The 13,943-nt window shown below is 37.8% G+C and overlaps 1 protein-coding gene across 1 annotated transcript in view; it reads right to left on the minus strand.

Annotated features, from left to right (window-relative positions):
• Positions 1-1,413: 1,413 nt before the first annotated feature.
• The window catches only part of RTN2 (reticulon 2), a 45,173-nt gene continuing 32,643 nt past the window's right edge, over positions 1,414-13,943 (minus strand). Inside the window, exons 5-9 of the mRNA XM_063431772.1 lie at positions 9,774-9,912; positions 7,688-7,757; positions 5,781-5,827; positions 3,863-3,921; positions 1,414-1,730 (exon numbers count right to left, since the gene is read on the minus strand). Of these exons, the coding sequence (XP_063287842.1) occupies positions 1,688-1,730; positions 3,863-3,921; positions 5,781-5,827; positions 7,688-7,757; positions 9,774-9,912 (358 nt within the window). The 3' untranslated portion in view covers positions 1,414-1,687. The remainder of the gene's footprint in view (positions 1,731-3,862; positions 3,922-5,780; positions 5,828-7,687; positions 7,758-9,773; positions 9,913-13,943) is intronic.

The following is a 13,943-nucleotide window of genomic DNA, read 5'->3' on the forward strand; positions in this document are numbered from 1 at the left end:
GGCACCATTATATTTTCATCCTCAGCATGGTGACAGTACCTTACTGGCCTTAGTAACTGCTGATTGACATTGCATATTGTTGTTAGTTTGTTGTCTTTTCCAATTCCCAAATCCCTCTCAAGTGTTGTTATCTCTAAATTACTCTCATTTAGGGTATAAGTTGCTTGTGCATTCTTTACCTTAAGGTGGATAAACTTTCATTTTTCTACATTAAATTTCATCTGCCATTTGAGTGCCCAGTCCCCCAATCTAGCTAAATCCCTCTGCAACAAAGCAATATCGTGCTCACATTGTATTCATTTATAGAGTTTTGTGTCAAATGCAAACACTGAAACATGGCTTCCAATGCCTATTTCCAGATCATTTATAAATATGTTAAATAGAAGCGGTCACAGAACCCTAAGGGATACCACTTACCACTTTTGTCCAGCTTGAAAATGTACCATTAATGACAACTTTCTATACTCTATCTTTAACCCCTTAAGGACACATGACATGTATGACATGTCATGATTCCCTTTTATTCCAGAAGATTGGTCCTTAAGGGGTTAAGCCAATGTTCTACCCAAGAACAAGAATTTTCATGTAGACCAATTTCTTTTAGTTTGAAGACTAACCTATTGTGAAACTGTATCTAACGCCTTGGCTAAATCCAAGTAGATCACATCCACTGCAACACCCAGATCTATACTTCTACTTACTTCTTTGTTGAATGCAATTAAGTTAGTTTGACACGACCTATGTTTCATAAAACCATGCTGATTATTGCGGATAACAGTATTTGTCTCAGTGAATTCCTGCCTATTATCCCTTCAAATACTTTCCCAGCCACAGAAGTTGAGGTCTATAATTTCCAAGCAAAGACTTTGAACACTTTTTGAATACTTTAAACCCTCTTTAATCCTATTATTATGGGCCAGTCATAGAAACCAGATATATATTTCTTTATCAGCTGCATCAGATTTTAAAATAATTGAATACATTTTCCATGTACCGTAATTATATTTATTATTTTTACCTTTATTCCATTATATTTATTATTTTTGATGAATCTATGGGAGGCAAACCATATGACACAATCTATTCACCTTTATATTTAGCTAGGAAACGCAAGAGATTTTGTATCTTCTAGATCTGTCATGTAGGCAATTCTGGATTTGACTTGACATGGAAGTCTTGCAAATAATATTTTATGGACCAAATTCCTCTCGGCACAAACAGTTTCTGGAGCCAAGTGGTCTAACAAGACAGTGATCAGAGGGTTCCATAGTAGTGGGACGAAAAGGGTCTTCTGTGTTCTAAAAGCACTATAACCGTGTCGTTCATATTTTCATAGATTATGAATATATATTTATAAGAGGATTATACTGATAAACCACTAATCTCTTGCACATCAAGACTCAAACTCAGCAATTTGAAATAAGAAAACAGTTTTATTATTATAATACCAGAAAAAACAGAAAATTAACTAAATGAAATAATATGTGAATTCTCATTGTAACCTTTCTCATATATTAATCCCTGGACAAGGCAATCCATTTCACCATAGAAACAGAGAGGGATTCCACCTTTGAATATGGTATGAATGACGGGAGGAGTGATGGGAGTGGTAGTTGGCTGTCCTTATTCGTGCTGAATTGAAAGACTGGAAACGATACCAATGAAGAGAGCAGTCGATTGGTGATCTTTAATTTTGTTTGACTCCTGTTTTTTTCTGTGGAACCTGAACACTGTAAATTTAAACAAAACATATTGATAATTATTTAATAATAAAACGTTATAGTAAATTGCCAGAACTAGAGAGCAACTTGTTCATTTGTAAATTGAATGAAAAAGGGGATTTCTCATTTTGGACTTTACGAGTGCAATTCACCAGGTCATCTATTTTGGACTACCATTTTTAATTCCCCTTTACATTTAAAGGGACACTATAGTCACCAGAACAACTACAGCTTATTGCATTCATTCTGGTGAGTAGAATCATTACCTTCAGGCTTTTTGCTGTAAACACTGTCTTTTCAGAGAAAATGCAGTGTTTACATTACAGCCTAGTGCTAACTTTACTGGCCACTGCTCAGATGGCTGCTAGAGGTGCTTCCTGGGGCAGTCCTGATTAATTCAATGCATCTCTATGAGGAGATGCTGATTGGCTAGAGATTTGTTTGGCTTGTGCTGGCTCTGCCCCTGATCTGCCTCCTTCGCAGTATCAGCCAATCCTATGCAAAAGCACTGTGATTGGCTCCGAGAATCACTTCTGATGATGTCAGCCAAGCAAGCAGATCAAGGGCAGAGCCAGCAGCTGCAGACTGGAATAAAAGTAAGCTTTTGCTTATTTTAGGAGGACACAGGCAGAGACGGGGGCTAGATAGTTGTTTTAACACTATAAGGTTAGGAATACATGTTCCTTTAAATGTCAGTTGTCCACAGTACCTGGTATAGTGAATCTTTCGACTGATTAATTTATTTGTGTTTTTATCTTATTTCCTTTATATCGCTCCAGGAAAACGGCATTAAGTACCAAGGGAGAGGTGACATAATGTTCCTATGTGAGTATTTTAAACACAAATCATGATCTGAAATCTAATTATATTCTGGCTGAAAGAAAACACAAACTTCCCAGATAGAATTCTGCTCCACTATTTCATTCTTTCAAACTAGTAATCTGGGATTTATTCTTCCCCTATCGCTATAGATCTGCTTACTGAATGTCTCTATAATGCAGACCCTCTCATAACGCTTATATCCACATTTCAACTTTTAGTGTTCTTTTTCATACAAAAACTCTTCAAATTTGGGATTACTCACATATAACAAAACTATTATAGTTTAATTCAATTTAATTATTTTGCTTTATACACTGATCAGCCAGAACATTAAAACCACTGACAGGTGAAGTGAATAACATTATTATATTGTCACAATGGCCCCTGTCAAGGGGTGGGATGTATGAGGAAGCATATGAACTGTCAGTTCTTGAATTTTACTTGCTGGTTGCAGAAAAATGGCAAAGGAAAAGATCTGAGTGACTTTGACAAGGGTTAAATAGTGATGGCTAGGTGACTGGATCCGATCATCTCCAAAGCGGCAAGTCTTTTGGGGTGTTCCAGGTATATAGTGGTTTGGACTTAACAAAAGTGGTGCATGGCCATGGTCATTGGCACCCAAAGCATTACAAATTATACAACTATAATGAATTGTAAGAAATACATTACATATGTATAACAATGTTATATTACATATTACCATTATATGACCGTAATAAAATAAAATAAAATAGCTTGTTATCACGTAGTAAATTACTTTGACCCCTTAGGTACCAGTGATGGGCTCTACCATCAGAACACTTGGTTGAAACGCTGACATCTAGTGGCGTAGATGTATTACTGCATGTCATCTCTGCATAACATGTATTAAGTGGTCACTTTATTAGATACACTTTTACAAAACAGGGTATGACCCTCCATCACCCCAGAACAGGGGTGAACGCTGCCCTTTATAAACCCGAGAGTATTGTGTGTGAAAATCCCCAGAGGCAATTGCAATTCCTGAAATATTCAAACTACCACGTCTTGATTCCTTTAGGCATTAGAATCATGAATAGATATTTGCATTAATGAGTACGTGTACTTAGTGTACTTTGTTATAATGTATAATGGCATAATTCTAACTAAGATTTATTCACTAAACAATGAGTTCTAGTTAACGGACAACCGTTCATTAACAGACAGGGAAACTTTAGGATGGATAGATAAGGATAGATTAGGATATTAGATAGATAGACAAATTTAACAAAGAGACAACAGATATTTCCTAAACTCGTATTTCATGTTTTTTTTTATAAAGAATTTCACTAATCACTTACTTGGCCCTGAAAGATTTCAACCTGTTTGTAATGAGTGAGATATAATGATCGACCCGTGTCTGTAACAGAGGAGAGAGTATTTTAGTAATAGTGAGGATCGGCTATCAGCTCAGTACTTAATTGGTTAACAGAAAGATCATTTTTTTTCCTCCAAACTGTATTTTATTGGTTGACCACGATAAAGCACAAAATAGAAAAACATACGGTTTACAAAAATAGTACAGTATGTTCATTGCGGTTTTGTTGAGACAGTAAATTTGACACAATATGCATTTTACTGTAAATAAACCGCTACACATCCATGTCTCTATTATGTGTTTGATTTTTACATGTGTAAAGGGTGAACATACTTGAGAGGAAACATAACTTGCTCCTTAGAGTATGGAAGAAGGAGAAAAAAAGGGGGTAGGGGGGTGGGGGAACATACTCATTATTATTATTATTATTATTATTATTTATAAAGTGTAAAAACACATTCCATAGCCCTGTAGTGGATCAAGGGTTAGCTTATATTTAAGAGTAGTCATATTAACTACTTTTTAACAGAGAGATTGTTTTGGTGTATGTTTCAAACACTGATTATCTGTTTCTCTGCTACACTGTTCAAACCAGAGACAACAAAATACTACGAATATGACCTGATCAAAGTATCTCTGTGCTGAATTGTAATGAGAGCAGCATCACACAATGACTGGAACACTGGCCCACTGTTCAGGTAAATATGACATTTTGCAGGGTTGTGCACTAAATGACAAGCTATATTTAAATAAAGTTTGATCATTTGAACAGTGAACGGGCAAACAAAATCTCCTCTCAATGTGTACAAAATGGGTCCCCCCCCCCCCCCCCCCCCGCTATTCCAGGGGTTGAGTACAATTGACCAGGGAACTGCACATATTAGGCCTAAATTGAAAAGATGGAATAAAAACTAAGCTAGATAATCATTCCACATTGTCTACTTTGGCCACAACAGTTTTCTTGTCAATTCTCCATAATCACCAATAGCCAATATACCGAGTTCTACAAACTGAATTGTGATTTTGTTTACTCTTGTAGGTCACACTTGTAAATTGTAAATATAAAATACATTTTCAGAATATTTACTGGAATTTGAAGAAAAAAAAAAGTGGAAGGGATCACTTCCCATGTGCCCACTAGTAACTTTTCACACAGGAAATGCCTTGCAGGATGAGCAGGACAGCACTGAGCGATGCACACTGTAGAACAGCTACGGTACCTCTAATATCATCAATCTGACTGGTGTACAGAAGACATTGGAGGGTGAGTTCTTTGTAAATAACCCTTCAAATGCCAGCACTCAAAACCTTAAACTGACCATAAACCCTTTAACTTAAGTCTATGTTTAACTCTTCTTAAAAACTAAACACTATCTGATGTACTCCAATACTAAATTAAACCCTAAAACACCTAAAAGCAAAATTTAAGCCCACTCTAACCCTAAACCCATTAATCTCAAACAGCCCTGACATGTAAAACCCTAGGTCGGTACTCAACCCTTTACCTTATGGTGCTGATGCCAGCTAGGAATACCTTTACCCATTTACCCGGTAATGGGTTCAACCATTTAGTAATAGTTTGCCCTCTTATCTGGGCCACCACGGAGCTCCAAGTCTCCAGTCACTGTAAATTGGCTGAAAGCATCCGCTTACCACTTTCAGACAATGAATGGGACACATTTGCGCAGAACTGACATTAGATTGCCCAGTGTTCTTGTTACTTAGGCAGCATTCGGCAGCACATCCCTATTTTTCAGAACTCAACCTAATCCTTGCAGTTGAAGTTGGCAGACCGAGGAGTCATTCTGAGTAGAATGACTGGAATTATAGTTTCCTTGCAGTCTGTGTGCCATGCTAAAGTCACAGTTTGGGTGCGAAAATGAGACTATGTATGAACTCACCTTGTTCTGTCTGTACAAGATTGGAAAAGTGAATGCTCCGATGACAACTGAAAGGGAGAATAAAATTAGAATTAGAGATCATCCTTTTCTGTTAATGAGAATTTCAGTTTTGCTATGTTATAGTCCGTCTCTGACTTGTCATTTGTCAGAATTGTATTTCAGGGAGAAATTATTTTAAAAAAATAAGTCTAGGTGTCCCTGCAACATGCATCAGTGCTCATTCTGTTACTTTATAAGAGATATTCAACTATTTCACTATAACTCCTGTTAACCCCAGCAGCCTTAGTGATGACACCGTCTTTCCCCGAAAATAAGACCGTGTCTTATATAGGTTTTCCCCAAATAAAACGCAATAGGGCTTATTTTCGGGGCATGTCTTATTTCGGGAAAAAATGGTAGCAAGCATATGCTAGAAAGTAGGTCAACATTCGGGGGAATTCCCCGAACATAGACCAGTTCACTAGGGCATGGAATCCCACAAATCTATGTTCGGGGTAACTTCCCCAAATTAACTTACTCTCAAATGGAATCCTGCAAATCTATGTTCATGAAAATTCCCTGAACATAGATTTGCGAACTAGCGTCTAGGGCTTATTTTCGTGGTAAGGCTTATATTACGAGCATCCTCCGAAAAAAAGCTAGGGCTTATTTTTGGGGGATGTCTTATTTTCGGGGAAACAGGGTGGAAGTAGCAGTATAGAAGTATCTAGAGAAACATGGTCTGCAAATCTATATTAAAACTGGAAAATCTGTACCATTACGAATCATTAGGAATCCTCATGTAATGATAGAAATGTCATTGGTTCATATAGAACACTCCAAGCACCATAAGGAATACAGCCTGCCGGAGAGCACCCTACCAGGGTAAGTAGTCAAACTGAGAACAGTTTGTTAACTTACTTGGGGTCCTCAGTGTACAAGTCACATGGTCCCTTGGAACTTTAAGCTCCTGCAAGAATCCCGCTGTTGCTTAAATCAGTTACACTTGGAAGTCAGGTTAAAGATCTGCAATATTTACTATCTCAGATTGTAGGTTACTTTCCAAGTGTAACTCAGCTCAGTCAGTGGATCTATGACAGCACAACACTAAGGAAACAGCAGCCATAAGGTTATAGCTGCACACTTCATGTGACACTATGAAAAGTAAAAAAAAAAAAGTAAACAAATACTTACTAAGGTCTATGAGATTCTAATCTGATGTCTTTCTTATTATATCCTTAGTATGTACACTTTTCGCACCATGCTGCTTTTTTTTGTCGAACACTGAAAGGGTTAATTTTACTAGCAGCACTCTCCTAGTAAGACCATAGCCCACTCTTACTAAGCACAGCATTGCTGCCAATAAAAAAATTTTTATTTTTAAAAAGCAGATCTATCATCATCAGGAAACTTTTGCAATGATCCCAGATAGTGAAATCTCTGCTTGGGGTCCGGTGACCAGGAAAAGAGTGGCAGGGAAAGATGAGCTTGACGACTTACCTGGGCCCCCCTCCATCCTCTTCCTGTCTGTCCTCTTCTCCTGGTGCTTCATCTCCCAAAAGTCAACGCCACTGCTGTACTTTTCGATATATGAGAGCACAGCACTGAGGTCTACAGAAGATCCCACAAGATCTTCCATAGGTGGGAACTAATTGCACGTAAATCCCAACACAGTCCATATAAGTAGTTTATAAAAATTCTATTTTTTATATAAAATACTCTTTTTGCGAGGGATGACTTGCCGCCTTAAGTCCGTTGAAACCACAACGCCATTTGTGAATATCAAATGGAGTTCTTGTTTCCTATGGAGAATTCTTACTCTGGTTGAACAGTCATCATAATAATACATCAATTAGCTAAAAACAAAACAAATACAATCAGGCTCTTTAAGCCTCGGTGTAATTTTCCCTCAGACCATGGCTACTTACCCAGGAGTAGAAGAGTAAGTCCATTGAACACAGCTCCGACATATGTGAGGAGGTAGAGTAGGAGTAAAAACTGCCAGATGAGAGTGAGTGTTAGTGTATGCGAATACATTGTTACTTATAAGAGAAAGTTACAATTCCACTTTCTATGATGTTACATGGAATCCATCCCGCACACAGACATTCTCATCTGCTGGCCCATCTTATGTGAATATATTCTGCTTATTGTATCAGATCTATCTGCTGGCCCATTTCTATTAATTGAAGTGAGTTCAACCCCAATAAAAAGAGATGTCATGGAAAGTTCGAGATTGGCTCGATGTTGGTCATAATTCTCAGGAATTAGCATCATACAAGGAAAGTCAGAGAAACAATGACAGATTTAAAGGTTCTGGAGTTTTGGTAATTTATTTGTCTTTGTTTTAATGATTTTTTTTTTTTTGATCCTGCTCATTGTAAAGATTTTGGAAAACCTAGTCTGTGTATCTGATAATCAAAAGACTAGGTATGCATCTGGTATAGCAGATATCACACTTTAATACACGGTCACTATCTCCTGCCAATCATAGAGTGAGATACACTGTGTACACTGTCACTATCTCCTGCCAATCATAGAGTGAGATACACTGTGTACACTGTCACTATCTCCTGCCACTCATAGAGTGAGATACACTGTCACTATCTCCTGCCAATCATAGAGTGAGATACACTGTGTACACTGTCACTATCTCCTGCCAATCATAGAGTGAGATACACTGTGTACACTGTCACTATCTCCTGCCAATCATAGAGTGAGATACACTGTCACTATCTCCTGCCAATCATAGAGTGAGATACACTGTCACTATCTCCTGCCAATCATAGAGTGAGATACACTGTATACACTGTCACTATCTCCTGCCAATAATAGAGTGAGATACACTGTATACACTGTCACTATCTCCTGCCAATCATACAGTGAGATACACTGTCACTATCTCCTGGCAATAATAGAGTGAGATACACTGTCACTATCTCCTGACAATAATAGAGTGAGATACACTGTCACTATCTCCTGCCAATCATAGAGTGAGATACACTGTATACACTGTCACTATCTCCTGCCAATCATACAGTGAGATACACTGTCACTATCTCCTGACAATAATAGAGTGAGATACACTGTCACTATCTCCTGCCAATCATAGAGTGAGATACACTGTATACACTGTCACTATCTCCTGCCAATCATACAGTGAGATACAGTGTATACACAGTCACTATCTCCTTCCAATCATAGAGTGGGATACACTGTATACACTGTCACCATCTCCTGCCAATCATACAGTGTGATACACTGTCACTATCTCCTGCCAATCATAGAGTGAGATACACAGTCACTATCTCCTTCCAATCATAGAGTGAGATACACTGTATACACTGTCACTATCTCCTGCCAATCATACAGTGTGATACACTGTCACTATCTCCTGCCAATCATAGAGTGAGATACACTGTATACACTGTCACTATCTCCTTCCAATCATAGAGTGAGATACACTGTATACACTGTTACTATCTCCTGCCAATCATACAGTGTGATACACTGTCACTATCTCCTGCCAATCATAGAGTGAGATACACTGTATACACTGTCACTATCTCCTGCCAATCATAGTGAGATACACTGTATACACAGTCACTATCTCCTGCCAATCACAGAGTGGGATACACTGTATACACTGTCACTATCTCCTGCCAATCATAGAGTAAGATTGGCATGACACATTTTCAGAGAGAGTATTTTTCTTTTCTTTTTTACTTGCAGGGTGTAGTTGCTATGATGACGACCTGCACAACATGTGGTTCTGTGCTTTACCAGTGAGTAGTTAATCTGCGAGTGCTCAGTCATTTTTGTAAGCAGACCTTGTTGGCGGTCAGCCAGTAAAACATACCACTCATTTATTAGAAGACACTAGTAGTTACCTGCTGTTGTTAATAGCGACAGGTTATGGCAGATATTTACCGAGGAGGTTGGAAACGAGCCCCAAGGCTCCTATGGGTTGGTAACCCAGGATTGAGGACTGCTCACAATGTGTCATAATGTTACCTTCAGTGACTCCTTTAGGTCCTTCACCAGGAAGAGGTTGCGGAGTGTGCTAAGTGTGCAACAGCAGTGATTAATAACACGAGCAGCGAGGGCCTGCAACTGCGGTGCCGGGAGCATGAGGTCAATGTCCAGATAATACCTAAGGCAGAACAAAGCACACTGTTATAATACTGCACTGTACCTATTACACACACTGCTATAATACTGCACTGTACCTATTATACACACTGCTATAATACTGCACTGTACCTATTACACACACTGCTATAATACTGCACTGTACCTATTACACACACTGCTATAATACTGCACTGTACCTATTACACACACTGCTATAATACTGCACTGTACCTATTACACACTGCTATAATACTGCACTGTACCTAAAACACACACTGTTATAATACTGCACTGTACCTATTACACACACTGCTATAATACTGCACTGGACCTATTACACACACTGCTATAATACTGCACTGGACCTATTACACACACTGCTATAATACTGCACTGGACCTATTACACACACTGTTATAATACTGCACTGTACCATTACACACATTGTTATAATGCCGCACTGTACCTATTACACACATTGTTATAATACTGCACTGTACCTAAAACACACACATTGTTATAATACCGCACTGTACCTATTACACGCACTGTACCTAAAACACACGCACTGTTATAATATTGCACTGTACCTATTACAGACACTGTTATAATACTGCACTGTACCATTACACACACTGTTATAATACCGCACTGTACCATTACACACACTGTTATAATACCGCACTGTACCATTACACACACTGTTATAATACCGCACTGTACCATTACACACACTGTTATAATACCGCACTGTATCTATTACACACACTGTTATAATACTGCACTGTACCTAAAACACACACATTGTTATAATACCGCACTGTACCTATTACACGCACTGTACCTAAAACACACGCACTGTTATAATATTGCACTGTACCTATTACAGACACTGTTATAATACTGCACTGTACCATTACACACACTGTTATAATACCGCACTGTACCATTACACACACTGTTATAATACTGCACTGTACCTATTACACACATTGTTATAATGCCGCACTGTACCTATTACACACACTGCTAGAATACCGCTCTGTACCCAATACACACACTGTTATAATGCTGCACTGTACCTATTACACACACTAATTTAATGCCGAACTGTACCTATTACCCACACTAATCTAATGCCGAACTGTACCTATTACACACACTGTTATAATGCTGAATTGTACCTATAACACACCCTGTTATAATACCGCACTGTACCTATTACAGACACTATTGTAATACTGCACTGTACACATTACACACACTATTATAAGAACGCAGCGTACCCATTACACACACTGTTATAATACAGCACTGTACCTATTACAGACACTGTTATAATGCCGAACTGTACCTATTACACACATTGTTATAATACTACACTGTACCTATTACACATACTGTTATAATACCGCACTGTACCTATTACAGACACTGTTATAATGCCGAACTGTACCTATTACACACATTGTTATAATACTACACTGTACCTATTACAGACACTGTTATAATACAGCACTGTACCTATTACAGACACTGTTATAATGCCGAACTGTACCTATTACACACATTGTTATAATACTACACTGTACCTATTACACACACTGTTATAATACCGCACTGTACCTATTACAGACACTGTTATAATACCGCACTGTACCTATTACGCACATTGTTATAATACCGCACTGTACCTATTACACACATTGTTATAATACCGCACTGTACCTATTACACACATTGTTATAATACTACACTGTACCTATTACACACACTGTTATAATACCGCACTGTACCTATTACACACATTGTTATAATACCGCACTGTACCTATTACACACATTGTTATAATACCGCACTGTACCTATTACGCACATTGTTATAATACCGCACTGTACCTATTGCACACATTGTTATAATACTACACTGTACCTATTACAGACACTGTTATAATACAGCACTGTACCTATTACAGACACTGTTATAATGCCGAACTGTACCTATTACACACATTGTTATAATACTACACTGTACCTATTACACACACTGTTATAATACCGCACTGTACCTATTACAGACACTGTTATAATGCCGAACTGTACCTATTACACACATTGTTATAATACTACACTGTACCTATTACAGACACTGTTATAATACAGCACTGTACCTATTACAGACACTGTTATAATGCTGAACTGTACCTATTACACACATTGTTATACTACACTGTACCTATTACACACACTGTTATAATACCGCACTGTACCATTTACACACATTGTTATAATACCGCACTGTACCTATTACACACATTGTTATAATACCGCACTGTACCTATTACACACATTGTTATAATACTACACTGTACCTATTACACACATTGTTATAATACTACACTGTACCTATTACACACACTGTTATAATACCGCACTGTACCTATTACACACATTGTTATAATACCGCACTGTACCTATTACACACATTGTTATAATACCGCACTGTACCTATTACACACATTGTTATAATACCGCACTGTACCTATTACGCACATTGTTATAATACCGCACTGTACCTATTACACACATTGTTATAATACTACACTGTACCTATTACACACACTGCTATAATACTGCACTGTACCTATTACACACACTGCTATAATACTGCACTGTACCTATTACACACACTGCTATAATACTGCACTGTACCTAAAACACACACTGTTATAATACTGCACTGTACCTATTACACACACTGTTATAATACCGCACTGTACCATTACACACACTGTTATAATACCGCACTGTACCATTACACACACTGTTATAATACCGCACTGTATCTATTACACACACTGTTATAATACTGCACTGTACCTAAAACACACACATTGTTATAATACCGCACTGTACCTATTACACGCACTGTACCTAAAACACACGCACTGTTATAATATTGCACTGTACCTATTACAGACACTGTTATAATACTGCACTGTACCATTACACACACTGTTATAATACCGCACTGTACCATTACACACACTGTTATAATACCGCACTGTACCATTACACACACTGTTATAATACTGCACTGTACCTATTACACACATTGTTATAATGCCGCACTGTACCTATTACACACACTGCTAGAATACCGCTCTGTACCCAATACACACACTGTTATAATGCTGCACTGTACCTATTACACACACTAATTTAATGCCGAACTGTACCTATTACCCACACTAATCTAATGCCGAACTGTACCTATTACACACACTGTTATAATGCTGAATTGTACCTATAACACACCCTGTTATAATACCGCACTGTACCTATTACAGACACTATTGTAATACTGCACTGTACACATTACACACACTATTATAAGAACGCAGCGTACCCATTACACACACTGTTATAATACAGCACTGTACCTATTACAGACACTGTTATAATGCCGAACTGTACCTATTACACACATTGTTATAATACTACACTGTACCTATTACACATACTGTTATAATACCGCACTGTACCTATTACAGACACTGTTATAATGCCGAACTGTACCTATTACACACATTGTTATAATACTACACTGTACCTATTACAGACACTGTTATAATACAGCACTGTACCTATTACAGACACTGTTATAATGCCGAACTGTACCTATTACACACATTGTTATAATACTACACTGTACCTATTACACACACTGTTATAATACCGCACTGTACCTATTACAGACACTGTTATAATACCGCACTGTACCTATTACGCACATTGTTATAATACCGCACTGTACCTATTACACACATTGTTATAATACCGCACTGTACCTATTACACACATTGTTATAATACTACACTGTACCTATTACACACACTGTTATAATACCGCACTGTACCTATTACACACATTGTTATAATACTGCACTGTACCTATTACACACATTGTTATAATACCGCACTGTACCTATTACGCACATTGTTATAATACCGCACTGTACCTATTACACACATTGTTATAATACTACACT

The sequence above is a fragment of the Pelobates fuscus genome, chromosome 9, assembly GCF_036172605.1.
Source record: "Pelobates fuscus isolate aPelFus1 chromosome 9, aPelFus1.pri, whole genome shotgun sequence".
Taxonomy (NCBI): Eukaryota; Metazoa; Chordata; class Amphibia; order Anura; family Pelobatidae; genus Pelobates; species Pelobates fuscus.